This window comes from Bos indicus x Bos taurus, chromosome 5, assembly GCF_003369695.1.
Source record: "Bos indicus x Bos taurus breed Angus x Brahman F1 hybrid chromosome 5, Bos_hybrid_MaternalHap_v2.0, whole genome shotgun sequence".
Classification (NCBI taxonomy): Eukaryota; Metazoa; Chordata; class Mammalia; order Artiodactyla; family Bovidae; genus Bos; species Bos indicus x Bos taurus.
The window spans coordinates 61,350,518-61,363,368 of NC_040080.1; the positions used below are offsets into that span (position 1 = coordinate 61,350,518).

At 35.2% G+C, this 12,851-nt stretch overlaps 1 protein-coding gene and 1 pseudogene across 1 annotated transcript; both read left to right on the plus strand.

Annotated features, from left to right (window-relative positions):
- The first annotated feature begins 4,939 nt into the window (after positions 1 to 4,939).
- LOC113893691 (olfactory receptor 6C3-like) lies at positions 4,940 to 5,875 on the plus strand. The gene has a single exon (XM_027543570.1). It carries the CDS (start codon positions 4,940 to 4,942, stop codon positions 5,873 to 5,875), a length of 936 nt encoding a protein of 311 aa, XP_027399371.1.
- Positions 5,876 to 10,322: 4,447 nt separating this feature from the next.
- LOC113893874 lies at positions 10,323 to 10,431 on the plus strand (annotated as a pseudogene).
- The last annotated feature ends 2,420 nt before the right edge of the window (positions 10,432 to 12,851 follow it).

Genomic DNA, 12,851 nt, shown 5'->3' on the forward strand with positions numbered 1-12,851 from the left:
CAGTCCAGGTTCGAGGCACGATACTGGATGCTTGGGGCTGGTGCACTGGGAAGACCCAGAGGGATGGTATGGGGAGGGAGGAGGGAGGAGGGTTCAGGATGGGGAACACATGTATACTTGGGGCAGATTCATGTTGATATATGGCAAAACCAATACAATATTGTAAAGTTAAATAAAATTTAAAAAAATTTAAAAAAAAATTGAAATAATAATGGAGAGTGCTCAAACTCATCCTACTCTTTTAAACAATTATTATAGAAAGACTGTAATCATAATTCATTGAAGTAAGTTCTGATATTCACATACTATTCTCAGTTGAGAGTCTTGGATACATTATTTGTTGAAACACAAAGAAAATAACTTATAAACCATACTGAAGAGATTTCCACACTGTAGGGAATCGTGCAGTTACTTTTTTCTCCCCTCATGTTGGACATTTATAATTTCTAAGCTTAATTGGAAACGTGAAAATACTGAAGTTAGACTTGATTGATAACTGTGACTTCTTAATAACTCAAAAAAATTATACCATAGACTGTAGATAGGTGTAGTTCTGGTAATTAAAAGAACTGTAAAATTATTGCAAAAGATATGAGAGAGTTTATGTTGATATTATCAGATAATACAGCTCTGTACATAACACTATGCAAATTCCTTAGTGGTTATTATAAATGTTTGCAATCTGTATGAGCATTTTGATTATCAATATCACCAGTCAAGACATACTTTTTCTATAAAAGGGTCATATATTAATAATTTAGAATTTGTAGACCATAAGTCCTTGAGGTAACTAACTGTCCCTCTCTGTAGTGTGGATGCAGCTATGAACAACATGTAAATGAAAGGCCTAAAGCATGTCTAATAAAGCTTTTAATAAAAATAGTTCATGAGCCAAAATTGCCCAATAGGCTATAGATAGTCTATCCACTTGCTGTCTTAAAATTTCCCATAAACTTTGACCAATTGGGCAACAATCTTATAAAATATTTTCAGAGAAAAAGATAAGATAAATGTTTCTGCAAGAGAATAACATTTACAGGTACCTCATAAAGCTGTTGGCAGGATTCGAAGAGGCAATATGAAGAAAACAATTAAAATAGGTCTGCTGCTGCTGTGGCTGCTGCTAAGTCGCTTCAGTCGTGTCTGACTCTGTGCGACCCCATAGATGGCAGCCCGCCAGGCTCCCCTGTCCCTGGGATTTAGGTCTGGACTATAGTTTTTTTTTTTTTTTTAATTTTAATTAGTGGGTAGTTACTTTACAATATTGTATTGGTTTTGCCATACATCAACAGGAATCCGCCACTGGTGTACATGTGTTCCCAATCCTGAACACCCCTCCCACCTCCCTCCCCATACCATCCCTCTGGGTTATCCCAGACTATAGTCATTGCTGAAAAAAAATTATCTCTACCCTCCTCTTTCTTTTTCTCCTTCTCATTATTATCAGAAGTACTATTAATAATGTAAAGAATTTATATATATATATATATATATATATATGAGTTTCTAATCTCTTTTTAAGCTCAGTAAACGTTGTTATGGTCTGTGACATGTTATTGATTATTTACATAGACTTTTACATGCTTAAAAGACTTTATAGTGTAGAATAATTTTGTATAGTGATCTTAAAATACTTTGCAGAATCTCATCCTTGAGTACCATAAAGCTCCATTTCTTTTTTAAAATTTCTTAGCATATATACTTTATTGAAGTATAGTTGACTTACAGTGTTTCAGGTACAAGCCAGGTAATTCAGTTACACATATACACATGTATTATTTTTCAAATTATTTTCCATTATAGGTTATTACATGATATTGTTTATAGTTCCCTATGTGATATAATAAAACTTTGTTGCTTGTTGTATATCTAATTTTATAATTAGAAATATAGCATTTTATTAATATGAAGTCAAGTTGAGTCAAAATGTCAAATTTTTTATTTAGGAAAAAATTCATAAATTTTCTAAGAGAGATATATATATATATGTGTGTATATATATATGTATATATATATATATCCTACAAATACTATTTATATATATATATGTATATGAAAACTGTTCTACTATGCTTGATGAAAGCTTGAGAAAGGACATAAAAAAAAAAGTAGAAGAAATGGAGAAATCTGAAAACAAAAGCTAAATGAGATGGGAGCACTGAATATGAAATAGAAAAAGTGAAACCAACTAAATAAAAGTAAAAGATCATCCTGTGGTCCAGTTCTTCTTAAACATGGCTGCTCCTTAGAATCGTATCTGGAGCTTTGGAGGAAAAAAGCAATACCTGGGCATTTGTATTTTTCAAAAAATTCCAAGATATTTCAGATATGCATCTTTATTTTAAAAGGTGATTATAGGTTTTCCTATTAAATGTTAGTGTTGATGATATAGAATTCTATTGTTGCCCAATCATGATACAATGATATTAAGGAGTAATAGTTACATAATCACAATAGTAAAAGATGTTTTTCAATTTTCACAATCATTAGCCAGAGAGCATTTAAGGATCAATGCAATTGCAAGCTGTAATGGGAACATGATTAATCTAATAATATAAAATGATTCCATACTGTTTGGGAGGTTAAGCAGAAAGATATAGTATTTGGAAGTACATACATGCACAGGTTTTCATCCACCCAGTCAGTCTATGTCTTTTGGTTGATGCATTTGACTCATTTACATTTAAGGTGATTATCAATATGTATCATCCTATTATCATTTTCTTAATTGTTTTGGGTTTATTTTTTGTAGGTCTTTTCCTTGTCTTGTTTCCTGCTTAGAGAAGTTCCTTTAGCATTTGTTGTAAAACTGGTTTGGTGGTGCTGAATTCTTTCAATTTTTGCTTATCTGGAAAGCTTTTGATTTCTCCATCAAATCTGAATGAGGCTTGCTGGGTAGAGTATTCTTGATTGTAGGTTCTTCTCTTTTCATCACTTTAAATATATCATGCCATTCCCTTCTGGCTTGTAGAGTTTCTGTTAAAAAGTCAGTGGATAACCTGATGGAAGTTCCCTTGTATGTTATTTTTCCCTTGTTACTCTTAATATTTAATAAAGTTCTTATATAACTTAGAATTATGAAAGAACCTTGAAGCTCCAACAATAATGAAGTCTAAGGATAAGTAATGAAGTGTATATGTAGAAAACTTTCATGTGCCAAGAATATGACTAAAACTAAAGTCGACTGAGTGCTATTTTTGTAAGATTTCACATTATTTTATTACTCAAAATAGTAAATAATCGTGATAAATGAAAAAAGTATTATTTTGTAGAAGTCCTCATTGAACTCTTCTGTGGGATGAACATAAACATTCCCAAGAGAGATTCACTATAGAAGAGAGTCAAGAGGCTCTGAGCACACCAATGGTAGCTTCCAGAAATCCCTGACGTTCCATGTCATAGCAGAGCTGTTGCCTGGCCTTTGTTCCCAGGAGATCAACACAGGTCTCTCTTCATAGGTCACAACAGCTAAACTTGAATATTTGAGCATTTAGTGCAACTAAATGCCAGATCCTAGTTTAAGACTCTACACTCATAATACCCCACATTGCCATGTCACTTGCAGTTCTCACTTTAAATATTCCTCCCTTAAACTTCTAGACCAACGTTATTGAAGAGGATGATAGAAGTTCCATATCTTCTTAAGGTTTTGGATATTCCATTTTTATTTTTCATGAATCATCATAAAATAGATAAAAAATAATCAAATTTGATTTGTGTGATGATTACTAGTGTCTGGCAGAGTAGTGATGATTTATCTTCTATTATTCACAGCAGAAATGTGAATATCTAAAATAAGATAAGGGAACTATTATGATTTTAGCAAACCAGATATGCAGAATGATAGATACATCCAGTGGAGCTGGGAATCAGCTGAATGGCTTTGGATTAATAGGAGAGGTTTTCCTCTACATTTCTGGAATATCCTTTTGAATTAGTCACTTCATGTAAAAGATAAATGTGGGGTAGAACTCCAAGGGAATAAAACAGTTGTTCATAAAGTTTAATAGCTGAGAAGCAACGATGTTCAAATGGAAAATATACTGGGCTGAAGTCTGGGTAATGGAGCTGCTACTATTTGAGGCAAGTAGTTATTTTTCAGTTCGTGCTTCAGTGCAAAATAAAAAATTGATAAATACTGCATATTCTTTTAAGCTCAAAAATATACACAGTCTTCTATATATATAAAGTTTCTATACATATATACATAGAAAATCTTAGAGAATGTCAAACGTTAATGATTTCAAAGGAATTATCAGATAAACCATTAAGTGAATGATATTTAATATATAAAATAATTATATTTTCTTGTAAATAATATCTAATACCTATAGCCTATTCATGTTGATAATTACATTCATAAACCCCAATATAAAAATAAAGCTGGTAATTAAATTATCTAATCATTAAATATTTTAAAGTTTATTTTATTTGCTAAGAAAATCGTGAATTGATTTCTTGTTGCATAAAAGGTATTGTTACTTTATTCTTTTAAGTTTCATTTATATCTTATGATGGCATTAAGATCATCCACTTCTCTTTTAGATGGCAGTGTTTTCTGATACCTGACAAAAAATGATGTATGTTTTATAGGATTATCCCAACAAAACTGCAAGGACTTGCATAAACTAGACAAAGCAAAAAGTATCAAATTCATTTATCATCTCTGAATAATATGACTCATAAAGATTTCCTAACTTTTCCTGTTAGATTTAGAATAAGAGAACTATTATATAAAACATGACCCACAAATACATTTTAAGAAAAATTGTAAATAAGGTATTAAAAGAAAACAATATTGGCATGAATTAGATAGAATGCTTTTAGAAATGATGATGATATTGGTCATCATGAATTATATTTTTCATCACTTCCTTTTAATACACTTTCTATCTAAATATATTTAAAAAAATAAAAAGGAAGGGAAAAAGAGAAAGAAATGAACCACACAGTGATCACAGAGTTTGTCCTTCTAGGCCTTTCTGATGATCCTGAGCTTCAGATTGTGATTTTCCTCTTTTTATTAATCACATATGTATTAAGTGTCACTGGAAACCTGACCATCATCACCCTAACCTGGGTGGACTCCCATCTCCAGACACCAATGTATTTCTTCCTCCGAAACTTCTCTTTCTTAGAAATCTCCTTTACTACTGTGTGCATCCCTAGATTTCTGGGGGCAATTATTACCAAAGACAAGACTATTTCTTACAACAATTGTGCAGCCCAACTATTTTTCTTTATTTTCATGGGGGTGACTGAATTTTACATTCTAACCGCCATGTCCTATGACCGCTATGTTGCCATCTGCAAGCCCCTGCGTTACACAACCATCATGAGCAGGAAACTCTGCAGCCTGCTTGTGCTCTGTGCTTGGCTCGGTGGGTTTCTGACCATTTTCCCACCCCTTATGCTTCTCCTCCAGCTGGATTACTGTGCTTCCAATGTCATTGATCACTTTGCATGTGACTATTTTCCCCTTTTACAATTGTCTTGTTCAGATACATGGTTCCTAGAAATAATTGGTTTTTACTTTGCTTTGGTTACCTTGCTATTCACTTTGGCCTTAGTGATTTTGTCATATATGTACATTATCAGGACTATTCTGAGAATCCCATCTGCCAGTCAGAGAAAAAAGGCCTTCTCCACTTGTTCCTCTCACATGATTGTCATCACCATCTCCTATGGAAGCTGTATATTCATGTATGCTAATCCCTCAGCCAAAGAAAAGGCATCATTGACAAAAGGAGTAGCTATTCTCAATACCTCTGTGGCCCCCATGCTGAACCCCTTCATCTACACCCTGAGAAACCAGCAAGTGAAACAAGCCTTCAAAGACATGGTCTATAAAGCAGTCTTTTCTGCCAATAAATGATTTTTTGGTCAACTTTAAATGGCAGTTTGGTTAATTCCTGAAATTCCTTAAAGTCTGTATAACTATGGTTGGTCTTTATAGTCTCTTAACATGCCACCTGACAGTTAATATATTATTTTCCCAGTCTGCTGCTTCTACTTCCATTCCTGTTTCTCCAGTGTATTATTTTTTGACATTTAAAAATATAATAAGGTTATTTCTCATGCAGAACTTTTGTAAAAATGAAATGTATTTCTTTAATACATAGCACAATGTGAAAGATGGCTTTAATTCTCTTCAACAGTCCTTGAAAAGATCCTATGATACCACCTTGTACTTCAAATATAGAGTTTCAAAATGAGTGTGTAATTTCCTGTGTATTTTCAAGATGGACATTAATATTTCCTATGGTTTAAAGAATCTATATATTCTGTGTGATATTATGTGTGAAGTGAAAATATCTCCTGTCATATCAACAAACAAGAAACGTCACAGCCATCAGCAATTTCTGGTCTCCAAATGTGAATGAGAGCTCCCAAAACTGAGAACCAGTAGAGTCTCATTCCCTCATGGTGATTGCTGAGTACCTAGGGGTGATGCAAGAAGTAGCCACTTGCAACTCTTTAAGGTGAACAAGGGAACCGGATTTGGCCCCAGATAGCTGAGAAGGAAATGGCAACCCACTCCAGTGTTCTTGCCTGGAGAATCCCAGGGACGGAGGAACCTGGTGGGCTGCCATCTATGGGGTCAAACAGAGTCGGACACGACTGAAGCGACTTAGCAGTAGCAGTAGCAGCTGAGGTGTTTATGAAAGGAATTAATTCACTGGACCTAGAGGTTGCATCTTCCCATACCTAGAATGTTAAATTCCTTAATTTGATACCTGATCTTTGGTGTTCAGAGTGCCTGCTCTCTTTGTTGCGAACTTGTATATAGTCTGACTCCCTCTCTTGTCTTCTTGAAGCAGTTTTCTCAGAGCTACTGAAGTGCTGTTTCCTGGGCTCAGAGTCCTAAACATTCCCATCAAATAAAATAGCTCTCTTCTTTCAGGTTGTGACTATATTTTTTTAGTCGTCATATGCTAAATTCAGTCCAAAGAGATACGTACTCGTGCATCAGACTTTTAATGTCAAGATATTTATTTTGTGAAATTCAATACATGTTTTGAAGGTAAATATTGATCATGATATCATGTAATTTGTATATAATTCACATGTTCTCTATTATTTTGGAAAAAAATTCATTCAAATAATTCAGAATAATTTCAATAAAACTAAAACACTGCCACTTTCCTGAGTTTAGTGATAATATTTATGACGGTTATTTTGAGGTCTTTATCAAATGTTTAAAAACCTCCATTTGTTTAGGGTAAAATTTTTGAGGTTTATTTTATTTGATTGGGTTATTTTCAGTTTCTTCTTTTCCCTTGTAACTTGGTGTTTTTACCTACATCAAGTGGCGGTTCAACCGTCATTCCAGTATTTTGGAGTTTGATTTATTTAGGACTTCATCATGATCAAGTCCACCAAGAGATTTGGGGGCGTCTCACATATTTTATGAGCATGACTTTGGGATGCTTCAGAGGGCCCCTGAGACAACCCAAAGAGCTATTAAACCACCTGGGTTCATTAGACATGTTAGGTTATATGGGAAATATTGTTGAAGGGATTATAAATCTTCCCAGGTCATACTATATGGTTGATTTACTAATATATATATATTATATATATATACATATATAATATATATATAGTAGTAAATATATATATTTAGGATATATATATATATCCTAAAATTATGTAGAATTCGTATAGATCTGATATGCCCTGATAAAAATGTGCTCAATTATAATTCTAGTTATCATATTAGTGTTACATATCACAGCAATGGCCAGGCTACTTTGTCAATTGCAATTTAATCAGATTTTTAACATGCCTTCTATGGTTTCACTGTGATGCCTTTGCAAGAATACAGCTATTTCAAGGTTTATGGAAAAGACTTTTCTAAGATTAACCAATAAAAACTTTTGTTTGTTTGTTATCTGGTAAACTGGTAACAGGCTGGAATTTAGCCAATTCTCTATGTTAAGAGAGCAAAGTTTTCTTAGATTGAAGCTTTCAATAACAGATTATGAATTTCTTTGCCTTTAAGTATTTTATTTGTTTTTTAAATCTTTTGTTACTTTGGTAAAGTAAATAAGAATTATTAAAGATTATGATACATGTAAAAGCTCATTCTGCTTCTACAAGAAATAACGCTTCACTGTTAGACTTTTGCTATTTGATGTCCTTAAAACATGGCAATAGTCTACTCCTAAATCAGAAAATTAAAAATGGGTTAACAATAGATGTATATCAAAGAGTCATGGCTATGGGAAATCCAAGAAGGCAGCTTGGATTTTTCACGCTCCTTGACAAAACTCATTTTTATTTGATGGGTTAAAGCCTTCCCTGGCTACAGGGTTAATGCCCTCACAATGAGAAAAAAAAATGCATTTCACTTAATATTAAGTTCTAGTTTTGTTAATTAAGGTCTGTGTTTACTATGACTCACTTCTGAGAGTTCCTTACTGTTATGTTATATTGATAAGGGTTTAATTAAGTTATTAAAAAGGACACTCTAAGTTTGTTTCTTAAGCTTATCTCAATAGCCAACCTTTCAATGTACAACAAGGAGAGTCACACCTGTCTATAGTCATTTAACCAAGTCAGATGACCCAGGGTATGCTGGGCTATACCTAATGAAAGTTCTTGACTTAAATTCTTGTTTGTGACTTTATTAACAACTGTTAACTGTACTATTTTCTATGTCTCTTGTATCAGAAGATTGTTTCTTATGTTAATAAATGTGTGACTGAGCCTGTGATAAAATGCTGATAAGCAGTTCCATGAGATCAATGATTGTAATAGTGTAACTCTAGATATGGGAAGAAGCAACAAGAGGGACTATATTCCTGGACCAAGAGGCTAGTAAGACAGGTATGGTCCAGAGACTTTTGCTGGTCACAAGACCTGGTCCAATAACAGCACCCTGAGTGGCCAATCAATGAAATCTTCCCTGGACCTGGAATGAGCCTTCCCAGCACTGCGGGGCACAATGGGCATGAAATGCACCCAAAGCATGGTCAAATATGTGGACCCTGCTGACTGGGAGTTGGCACTTGCCAGCTGCCTCTACAAAGATTACATCATGACCACTGCAAGCTGCTGACCTTCAACACCCCTTAAAAGGAGCTCAGGATGGAGATCAGAAATAAGGCACTCTGTGCTCTGGGAAAAGCCCAGAAGAACTGGCCTTCAGATAGTCAGATGTTTTCAGGTAAAGATTTTATGAGCCCAAATTCTTGCATCTTCTTGTACCTAGAGAAACACTAATGTCACGAACCAATGTCTGGCCCTCGTTCTCCTGGCTAGCCCCTGAGGAGCTTTCCTACTTCTTCTAATGTTTGGGCCATGTACCTTTAACTTTTTTGTTAAGTTTGTTTCTTCTAGAATACAAGAAATCTCCAAGTGGTAGTACAACAAGAATATCCTCTGACCAACCGAAAGACAATGCTGAAACAAATCACCTTATCATTCCATGGACTCTCATCTCCCTCCATAAATGCACCCTGACAAAGAAGCAGGCAAAGGGAACCCAGAGCCCCATGACACCCCTGTACAGCCTGAAGAAGCCAGAGTGGTCATCGTTCCTCTTCTCCTGAGACTCAGTTCCCAAATGTTTAAGAAGAGCAATAGGTAGATAGTTAGACATGAACAGGGTATGAACAGGGGCCAAAGAATTGGCCCTAAAAATAAAGGAAGGGAGGAATGTGGTGGCCCAGGGACTAAAAAGCAGATAAATCCAAGGAGGGTCTTGGAATGCAGGAACGAAAAAGCAGACACATATGGTCCTTCCCTCCCCCATGTCATAACTATTAACGGATTTCAGGTCCTCCTGAGCAGTATAACCTGTCTCCCCTTCTACCCCACACAAGGAAGGTATTTGCCTTACTCTTCCCTACCCAGTATGCATGGCTCATTCAATCAGCAAGTGACCCTCAAGATACCTATCCCATTCCTTGTACTTGTACCCTGGGTATAAAAGTGGACTAAGGACTGTTCAACGTTGGTTCTCCCTTGAGCTGGCTCACTGTTGTAACAGCGTCTCTCATTCTTTTTTTCTTTCTTTTTTTAAAAACTTTATTTATTCTTTTATTGAAGGGTAATTGCTTTACAGAATTTTGCTGTTTTCTGTCAAAGCTCAACATGAATCAGCCATAGCTATACATATATCCCCTCCCTTTTGAACCTCCCTCCCAACTCCCTCCCAATCCCACCCTTGTTGATGCATAGCCCCTGTTTGAATTTCCTGAGCCATACAACAAATTCCCCTTGACTATCTATTTTACATATGGTAATGTAAGTTTCCATGTTACTCTTTCCATACTTATCACCTTCTCCTCCCCTCTCCCCATGTCCCTAAGTCTATTGCTTCTCAGGCTTTTGGCTAAGATCAAGTGTAGTATCTCTTCTTATCAGCATCTCCCACTCTAATAAACTTTATTTCCCTCTCATTCTATATGTCTGGAAATTCTTTTCCAACCTGTGCACAGACCACGACAGTATCTTCTATATTTGTGTTTGGAGATTCCTTGGTAAGCTGATTAAAGTTTGGGTCATATCTATTTTGATCCTGTATTGTCCCTAGTGCTCCTATAGTACCTAAAGCTAGAAGAATCTCAATAAATGTTTGTTGAATGAATAATAGTGATTGAGTCAATAGATGAGGTTTATTTCATTTTCTGTCCTTTCTAAAATTATATTAAAAGGAATCTGAGTTGTAAATTCTTATAAAATAGATTTTATGCTTTCAGTAATTACTGGAACACTGACAATCAATCAGATGAAAACAGGACCTCTGGTAGATCTTTCTCAATGATTAGTATCACTATTATGGAAAAATAACCCGAAAAGTGTTTTTGAAGAGTTCGAACAGTTTAAAGTGTATTTAATCCAAAATTTCTCATAAATTTCATTGGAATTCACTGAGTATGATATTTTTTCTCATTCTTGTTTTTATTGTGCTCTATTTGATTTTTAATTTTTTTTATCTAGTAGCACAGAGAGCAACTTTATAGAGACATTTTATCACATAAGAAAGGAAAATGTGATGTTTACTCATAAGATTCATTCATCACAGTATTTTAGTCAGCAAGGGGGAAAAGGTCTATTCTTCAGAGAAATGGTGATTTAGAATATTCAGGAAATCCCTTCCAAAACCCTGTACATTTAGATATCTTCACATAGATAGTAAGCAAAATAATCCATATGCTTCTGCCTTAGTTCTCATGCTTTTCTATCTGTTTGGATATTATCTACAAAGTTTTCTGTTTCAGTAGTGATATAAATGTTGATAATATGTTTATAATCCTTAGTGTATTTCCTCTTGGCCCTGTTGTCACATTTGATTCGCTGGAGCATTTCCCATGAGCCTTAGCCATATGGTGGATAAAGCAACATTTGCCTCATGCAGGTTAAAATTCATATAGAAATCACATCCAGAAAGGACCACAGTAACTCCATATCTTGCTTCCCTTCACTGTGTTTGCTCCCCTGGCTTCCATGTAACATGTATCAAGGAAATTTATCTATAGAAATAAGGTAATTTCAAATGTGTTGAGATAGAGCATTCTTAGAAATGTTCGATATCTTATCCTAAAATTGAAATAGTGACCAGGTTTTTAAAATAGCTTCAGTCACCTGAAGTGATTCATTTCTACAAAAAGAGGTAAGACTGTAAAGTAAAAGCCAATGATAACTTTTTCTTAGCATGGATATATACATTCTTAGCTTAACTTTTCATTACATGGAGATGAATAATTTGGAGTTGCTTTCCCTTTCTGTAAATATCATGGGTTATGAAGAATGAGCATATTAATACTTTGTTTGTCTTAATAATTATTTATTCATTGTTAGAAAATTGCTTTTTGAGTTTGGTCCTCCTCATTGAATATATGTTTGATAAATAACACATGCTTTGGTTCAAGCAGAAAGAATTTAGAATACCAATTTGACCACTTACTAGCTATATGATTTTGTTTAATATTTAGCCTCTCATTGTTAGGTTATTCAAACATTACACAAAGCTATTGTAATGAGTCTATTCAGATCAGATCAGATCAGATCAGTCGCTCAGTCGTGTCCGACTCTTTGTGACCCCATGAATCGCAGCACGCCAGGACTCCCTGTCCATCACCAACTCCCGGAGTTCATTCAGACTCACGTCCATCAAGTCAGTGATGCCATCCAGCCATCTCATCCTCTGTATTCCGCTTCTCCTCTTGCCCCCAATCCCTCCCAGCATCAGAGTCTTTTCCAATGAGTCAACTCTTCACATGAGGTGGCCAAAGTACTGGAGTTTCAGCTTTAGCATCATTCCTTCCAAAGAAATCCCAGGGCTGATCTCCTTCAGAATGGAATGGTTGGATCTCCTTGCAGTCCAAAGGACTCTCAAGAGTCTTCTCCAACACCACAGTTCAAAAGCATCAATTCTTCAGTGCTCAGCCTTCTTCACAGTCCAACTCTCACATCCATACATGACCACAGGAAAAACCATAGCCTTGACTAGATGAACCTTTGTTGGCAAAGTAATGTCTCTGCTTTTGAATATGCTATCTACGTTGGTCATAACTTTCCTTCCAAGGAGTAAGCGTCTTTTAATTTCATGGCTGCAGTCACCATCTGCAGTGATTTTGGAGCCCAGAAAAATAAAGTCTGACACTGTTTCCACTGTTTCCCCATCTATTTACCATGACGTGATGGGACCGGATTCCATGATCTTCGTTTTCTGAATATTGAGCTTTAAGCCAACTTTTTCACTCTCCATTTTCACTTTTATCAAGAGGCTTTTTAGTTCCTCTTCACTTTCTGCCATAAGGGTGGTGTCATCTGCATATCTGAGGTGTTTGATAACTGCATAACTCTTAGCATTGTCTCTCAAATGAGTTTCCTCAAAA